Source organism: Electrophorus electricus, chromosome 2, assembly GCF_013358815.1.
Source record: "Electrophorus electricus isolate fEleEle1 chromosome 2, fEleEle1.pri, whole genome shotgun sequence".
Taxonomy (NCBI): domain Eukaryota; kingdom Metazoa; phylum Chordata; class Actinopteri; order Gymnotiformes; family Gymnotidae; genus Electrophorus; species Electrophorus electricus.
The window spans coordinates 32,920,858-32,928,826 of NC_049536.1; the positions used below are offsets into that span (position 1 = coordinate 32,920,858).

At 50.7% G+C, this 7,969-nt stretch overlaps 1 protein-coding gene across 1 annotated transcript; it reads left to right on the forward strand.

Annotated features, from left to right (window-relative positions):
• The first annotated feature begins 119 nt into the window (after nucleotides 1-119).
• LOC113580315 (ras-related protein Rap-2a) lies at nucleotides 120-7,183 on the forward strand. Its single transcript, XM_027014790.2, has 2 exons — nucleotides 120-1,113; nucleotides 5,569-7,183. Exons 1-2 carry the CDS (start codon nucleotides 800-802, stop codon nucleotides 5,804-5,806), a joined length of 552 nt encoding a protein of 183 aa, XP_026870591.1. The 5' UTR covers nucleotides 120-799; the 3' UTR covers nucleotides 5,807-7,183.
• The last annotated feature ends 786 nt before the right edge of the window (nucleotides 7,184-7,969 follow it).

Here is a 7,969-nt window from a genome sequence, read left to right on the forward strand (position 1 = left end):
TCTCGAGTTTGCACCGGCGTCTGCATTTTTGCACAGTGGCGTGGGTGCGGCCCGCGATGCGCGCGCGCGCGCGCGGCTATCGGGCCCCCTCGCGGATCCGCGAAGCGATGACGTTCGTCTCTTCGTCGTCGGTACGGAAGCCGAGAAGAGGGGAGCAAGCGGACGGTAACGCGGCGGCAGTGCGCGTCCCCACCCGTGAGCATGGCGGCCAGGGGTATGTTGGTTTTCGAATGAAAAAACCGGGGTTGAAGCAGAAGAGATGAAAAGAAAAGGCAGATAAGAAACGTCTTCTTCCGCCTGTTAAAATCGATGATTTAAAAAATTTGCACTCAGATCTCCGGCTGCGCTATTCGGCTCTAATATCTAGCGGGGTGCTTCCAAGCAGCCCCCAGCCTCTGCGCAGGAGTTCCGTTTTTTTCCCCTCGGATCATTTAGGATGGTGAGCTCAGCAAATGAAAAAGCACAAGTTACTTAACGCACCGACCGAAGACGCGCTCGTTGCACGCCGGAGATCTGCAGCCGCCCGGATTCCCGTGACCGTCGATGCCCGGGCCGCCGGGCGGATCTGCACAATGAAACGCTTCCACGGGCTGCATGCCTTTGTGCGCGGCGCGTTCATTCCGCCCAGCTGGGCAGCAGCGGCCAGGCTCTTCTAAAAACCGGACAGCATGGGACTCGCGGTGTAATCAGCACTGTCCTACGCAGCTTTGCTTTTTTATTTTATTATAATTTTAATGTCGAATACTGCGTGAGAGTGTTCCACATCCCATTTCCATTTTTGTCCCTCGATACTGGAGCGATGCGCGAGTATAAAGTGGTGGTTCTTGGTAGCGGCGGTGTAGGGAAGTCCGCCCTCACGGTGCAGTTTGTCACCGGCACGTTTATCGAGAAGTACGACCCGACTATCGAAGATTTTTACCGCAAGGAAATCGAGGTGGACTCGTCGCCCTCGGTGCTCGAGATCCTAGACACTGCGGGCACGGAGCAGTTCGCCTCCATGCGGGACCTGTACATAAAGAACGGCCAGGGCTTCATACTGGTGTACAGCCTGGTTAATCAGCAGAGCTTTCAGGACATCAAGCCCATGCGAGACCAGATCATCCGGGTGAAAAGGTGAGGGAGGCACTCGGAGAGCGGCCGGCTCTGCAGCAGTCTGACGCAGCCCGGTCCTGATGGAGTCTGCAGCAGCGTCTGCTCTGGTTCACCCACTCACATCCTGGGGCAGAGGCTAAATGTCGAAATGTCTCCCTTGGTTATTAGGCCGCCGCTGTGTGGCTGATATGTCGCGCAGTGGATTTCTGTTTTCCCACAAATTACATCAACGGGTCAGTCTTTAGTGCAAAACACCCGGCCTTGTGTACTGAGTCAGAGGTTTAGCTATGATCTCAGTTGTCATGCTACACTGGGCTATAGTAAGGCCTACTGTAGCTGGAGATGCCAAATTACATCCAGCCATTTTTAAAAAATCACTCCGATAGCTATGTTATGATTGACTACATTGTCTACCAAAGACATGTAACTCCATTATGGTGGAGGGAGAAAGAAACTCCAGCTATTTTATGTCTGTCCAGAGCCCAGTTGCAGTCGTTGGTAATGTGTGTGAATGTGGGTGTGTATGTATGATGTCTCATTCCAGATTGTTTGCGTTAAACACAGCACCACTGTGCTTATGCACTTATATTGCCACATGTGCATTTTACAGCGTGAGATCAGCTGGTTACGCCACAGAGTGTGTGTATACACAGGAAATGCTGGAAGTGCTTAGTTTCCCCTGTAAATTCCTCTGAGTGCATTCACTAATTCTGTGTGTGTGTGTGTGTGTATGGTGTGTGTGTGTACACTAGAGAGCAAGTGTGTTTATGAGTGTGTACCTCAGCAGTAAAAAGTGTTTCAAGGTACCACACACATATCTAAAGTGCTGGTGTGGGCCAGGCGTTCAGACTCCACAGGTGGCAAACAGTCCACTTTACACAACCGTGAGTGGCAGTCATTTGGGCTGAATTAGAGAGCATCTCAACGAGACTAGCTGTGGTTATTCCTCGTTGCTCGGTTTGGGCCTGTCGAGCCTTGCAGCCTATCCCACTGAATGGTGGTCATTTAGAGAGCAGTCTCTGGTAGTCTTGGCTAGGTCACCTAGGCACACAGACATTTTGACTAATCGATTGTTTGTCATTGACTCCAGCTTGGATAAATTTGGACAGTGGCAACATAAGTCTCGTAACGCAGAGCTCAAAACCTGCTTTGGCTCTCCAACAGGGATCCGAATGCTGAGAGTTAAAAAAAAAATAGGGCTGTTCTGTGATTACACGTCACCCAGGGAGTCTGTAACGCTGTAGCATAATGTAACGCCAGGGCAGATAGGATGATGTGGGATGATCCTGGCTTGGTGGGAGTCAGTGGGGAAGCGGAGCCGGAGAACTCGCAGGGCAGGAGTCCAGGCTGTCGGGCCAGGCCGGTGACTGCCAGGGGCAGGGCAGGTCGTCTGGGACACCAGTGCAGATGGAGGAAAGGGGACAGAAGACAATTGGGTCCGCCCACTGACCACAGCGAGGGGTCTGTCTCTCTGCCGCCACTTAGCCAAAGTGTATCAGTGGAGTGTTCATGTATTATACATAAGCTGTGTCTGTGTCGGCCAGGGAGGGGGCTTGGTAACGGGAGGAGCCACATAGGGGCTCCGGGGAGAAGCACGCTAGCGTGGTGGGAGTGGACAGATGCAGGTGTACACGCCAGAAACCTCGGGCTTGAAGCTGGGATCACGCACACTGCTGTTTACACTTAGACACTCACGAGAGACTCTTTCCGGTCTTTGCTAATGCTAGAGTGTTGGTAGCATGCACCATCCCCTTACCTCTATCACAAAGGGGTGGGACTCAGTGAAAACAGCACCGAGATAAGTCATTGGATTGTTACAGGTGGCCCGACCCAATCACGGGGTGTGTTTGTGGAACGCCCACCCCATTCCCCGCCCTGGCCTCTCTAGGTGCTGTGGCAGATAATCAAACAGCAACCATGCAGCTCATTTGCCGTTATTGCTCATTTGCAGGCGTCTGTGCGCTACACGTGCAGGAACTGCCTTTATTTTGAGTCCAGTTCCGTGCATAAGTAGACTACTGTGTTGTTCTGCCGCTGCCTGAGGCCAGAGCCACACATCTTCCTTCATCTGTCCATCCAATGACGTTGTCTAGCTGCTCCCCCCTCACGGCGCTCCACGCAGACCCACACCATGGACGAGCACCACCAGAGTCACCGCTTCAAGTTAATCAGATCGGCACAAATGATTCGCATGTTAGTGTAAAAGCAAGAGGAAGTCCTTAAAGGATGGTGAGTCTCCTTACACACCCATAAACACATAGCACAGACAGCTCAGAGACGTACCCTCTGCCTCTCTGTGTCTTTCTCTCTGGGACTGTGTGGGTGTGTGGTGTGTAATAGGCACTTGCTGAGATTTTCCCTGTGATTGCCACCATCTCCCCACATCGCACCTCTCACTCTCCAGCGCGCGCACACACACACACACACTCATGCCAGCACTGAACTCAGATGTCTGGAACATGACCCACCCCACCACACACACACACACACACACAGCTGTTGTCCTAACGAAAGATGGGGTGCCGAACCCATTGCTGTGTCCCCATCTCCTCCATGTGCTCAGTGGCCCCAACAATGCTCTGCGTTGAGACCACCACTATAATCAGTGATGTATTTAAAGATCTGGGGGGGGGGGGGGACTTGGGTGTGTGGCTGTGTGTACTACTGGACTGGGTTTTTTTTCTCTTTTTTGACACAAGCCTGTTTTGTGCGAAACTGGTTCTAGGACCTCACGTGAGATGGTCAGTGTGATTTTCACACACGCCATCTCACACGTGTGCACCCTCTCAGACCATCTGCAGGACACATTCGTTTAATAGCACAACGCTCCATATTAGCACAGCTTGTCCTGGAGATATTTGACCTTAAGGGCATCTCGACTGGCTCTTCTCGTCCCTGGTTCACCACAGCTCTTTTGTTTACAAAACAAAAAAAACTTTTTTTCCAGCTATGCTGATTTTATCATTAGCATGGAAATGGGACGCTCCCATTCCAACTGCAGACTCTCCTGCTAACAGTCCCACGTCTGCAGCTTCCTCTGCTCCTGCTGCCTCAGCCAAGAGGAGGTGATGAAGAGGGGAAGAGAGAGAGAGAAGAAAGAAGGAGAGAAATCATGGTCCCCTCTAACCCTTTCTGACACACCAGAGCTGTTTTGTGTTCCCTGGCATCGAGGCAGCAGGATCCACTCCCAGCCCGGCACTTGGCAGACTCCGCCCCACTCCCAGCCCCCTTTTTTTGCATACACACCTTGACGCTCACACACTACCGTGTGTGGTTCTTTTGCCTTTCAGAAAACAGTGAATAATTTAAAGGCATGAATATTTCATTCAGTAAAGCTGGAGCGTAGTGTGTGTGTGTGTGTGTGTGTGTGTGAGTGTGTGGGGAACAGGGTGGGGGGTATTGGGGGGTTTGCTGTCATTGCTACTGGGCCCACAGACGTGTCATAACCCCACTGCCTCTATTATCTAAGTTCCTACATCACGTTCTCATGCTCAGGGGCCACACTGGTGAGATGTTGAGTTCAGTCCATGAGCACACAGCGTCCAGTTCACTGAGTTCCGACCAGGAACCTCTCGGTTTGCATGACGATAATCAGACGCAAAGCTGAGAACTTGATAGGCGTAAATATGACCAGATATTTGCCCCTCGGTCATTTTTAAGACCGTCCTCACACTCGTAGCCGTGACAACTCCCTGTGCTATTTGTTCCCTTGTCTCTCACAAGTCGCTACGTTACTGTGGACGCTGCTTCGACAGCGGGGCGCGAGGTTTTCTCCGCCGCAGTGTTCGCTTTCCGAACGAAAGCATCATGGCATGCCACTCCAAGCGGCGAGGATTAGGAGTCTCCATCGCCGTGAGAACAACTTGTTGTTGCCCACTGGCGGACTGTATGAATGTGTTATGCTGTATGTGCCACACGAATCGAGGGGCACCTCACACAAACATCACCTCAATGCTCCTCCATGCGACTTTCAGCCGATCACACTGCCACTGCGACACCTGTCCAACACACTCCGCATATGCTGAGCAGCACTGCAGAATGGTTAGAGTGCACATATTCTCTCACGCAGTGGGATTTTTTTTCCCTGGGCCGCGGTTGCAGTTGAAATGGCGTTTGAAGTCCAGACAGGCATCCTCGGACTCCCTTGCGTCCTGTGGACAGTCATTTAGCTCTCAAAAGTCTGATCCAGCCGTTTTTTGGTTTGTTATTTATTTATTTGTTTTTTCCGTTTGAGAGTGAGTGTTCTTGTCTGCATGTAGTCATTTTCCATGTGGCACACGCGTCACTTTACAGGGCGTGGCACACGAGGCTGCCCAACATGGCATGCCTGTTCCGATCTCCCTTAGCCAATGAAATGACAAAACAAGGTGCTGTGGGTGTGGCCAAGAGCACCTCCTGTGTGCTGGACCTGGTGTAAATATGAGGATGGAGAAGTGACTGTGCTGTTTCCTTCCTGTCCTGTTTGTCCCTCCTTAGGTATGAGAAGGTGCCCGTGATCTTGGTGGGGAACAAGGTGGACCTGGAGAGTGAGCGGGAGGTGTCGGTGAACGAGGGCCAGGCCCTGGCCGAGGAGTGGGGCTGCCCCTTCATCGAGACGTCCGCCAAGAGCAAGACCATGGTGGACGAACTGTTCGCTGAGATCGTCCGGCAGATGGACTACGCAGCGCAGCCCGACAAGGACGATCCCTGCTGCTCGTCCTGCAATATACAATAACACTCCAGCGCGAGGACCCGCACGCACTCTCTCTCCACGCACACACGCGCGCGCGCAATCACATGCGTAAACATGAAGACCTACGTAGGCATACATGCAGGCACACATAGACACATGCACACACCTACACACACACGCACACGGAAACCAATTTCAGTGGATGTTCTTTTTTTGGTGCATCAGTTTTATCATAGTGTCATTAATTCTGGCATATACGTCCATGACTGTGTAGGGAAAAGGTGAGGAATTTTTTTGGTCACTTTAATAACAGACTGACTCATTACTAAACTGCAGAGAAGTGCACTGGCCTTATGAGTTCTGTTTTCTCTTGGAGTTTGAGATGCCGGCAGGATGGCTGGTTTTCCACGGCCTGCCGGATCCTTCAGCAGCGCTATTTAGCCATTGCTTTTGTTTCTCCACTTTGTTTTGGTTTTTGTTTTGAGTTTGTAAAGACTGGTATTTTCTTGTTGACCTGCCCCAGTTTGGTCAGCAGGTTGAAGGTATGAGTGGGTGTGTGTCTGAGACTGAGCTCCTGCCCTCACGGCAGAGGGAACTCACGGCCTCCTCAACCTCAACCGTTAAACTTTGATGCCAGATTGATTAGACAGAGAAAGAGAGAGGACTGTACACCCACTCCGACACTACCAAAAAAAACGCCAACTTCAAAAGGCCTCCTGTTTACTTCCTGCTGTGCTGTTCTTTCATCTCCGGGTGTTCAGATGAATCGGACTTTAGGACGATGCTGGATTTTTCCTCAACTGTCAGTGTGCTGGTGCTGTCTCTCTCAGTTTGTTCCCTATTTTTTTTGGTTGTTTTTTGGGGGTTTTTTGGGGGGGAGGGATATGTCAAGGAACTTGGACAACAGAAGGCCCAGGACACCTTTAGTTCCAGCTGTGGAACGCTTGTTCCCATTAGCCAGCGGTTAGGTTCTACAGTTCTCATATGGTGCCATCGGACTCCACTCTCCTCTTATTGCTTCAACAGCGGGTCGGGGGTCGGGGGTTAGGGGAGAGAAACAATGTCAAACTGTTAGGGGTGAGAATCGTCGACGATGGTGATAATGGCCGTAGGGTCATCGCGTTTACAGATGCACTTTGTTGGTTCCACTTGCGGTCCTTTCCCACCGCGAGGCCGTGGGCTGCACGCACGGCCGTGTGTGGGTGACGCAGACGGAAGCGGCGAGGATTATCTGAGGCAGTCTGAAGAGTTTGAGCCAAAACGCCCATCACTCCTGCCAGAGCAGAGGCGTGAGGTGCTGTGTCTTCATCGTTGATTTTATATTTTTTTATGTGAGCATTTCCTCTCTGTCCCCTCCTGAATGAATGGTGACACTCTTTCATTTGGCACCTCAATAAAGTGTGTTCAACACGTCATCCACCTGCCTGCTACGGTGTATTTACTGACTTCTCACCGACGCTGCGACAATTTTCTAGGAATGCGAGAGTGCACTAGACAAGCTGCACTCCACTAGCCTCTGTCACAGAGATCACATGGCCGGACACTCATCAGGAGTGTGAAAAACTATTTGTGCGTGTCCAGAAAACCCATTGCAATAAACATGTTCATAAGAGAAGCATAGGCTATGGCTATATACGTGTATGCTTTCAAGTGAGGAATCCGATAGCAAATGTGTACTGTCATTAGCAGCATTGTATTGCTGTTCTTTTTGAACGTGTGTGGATTTGCATTTTTTCTTTTACCTTTTTACAAAAGTTGAAAATCTGGGGAAAAAATGTTCTTATTACACAAGACGAAGGCGTAGTGTTAACTACGCTAATAGCCGACGGCAAACACCTGTAAAGATTGTGTGAGTATTTGCACAGATGAAGGCCTAGCAGTATTAACTATGCTAAAAGTAGACGGTCAACACCCGTAAAGACTGTGTGTGCATGTTTGCATAAAAACATCAGTCCCTCCAGCACAGTTCTGGTTGTAAAGTGGAGAATAACCCCTATTTAGCAACCTTATATAACCCCTATTTAGCAGTTGCTCCACTAATCATAACAGCTCCTCTGTGCAACATAGACACATTGGGGGGTGAAACTGCTGAAGCGAGATATGTTGGTGTTGAAAATAGCGATCAGAATGGAATCCCCCCCTGCCCTCTTTAGTACTGGTTAGTTTGCCTCTCCTCTTTTGAGACACTAGTGTGTGTGTGTGTGT

Bases quoted from the DNA above. Each gene is read 5' to 3' on its own strand.
- LOC113580315 (XM_027014790.2), top strand. From the start codon at position 800: ATGCGCGAGTATAAAGTGGTGGTTCTTGGTAGCGGCGGTGTAGGGAAG. The intron at 1,114-5,568 runs GTGAGGGAGGCA...GTCCCTCCTTAG, and splicing joins CAGATCATCCGGGTGAAAAG to GTATGAGAAGGTGCCCGTGA.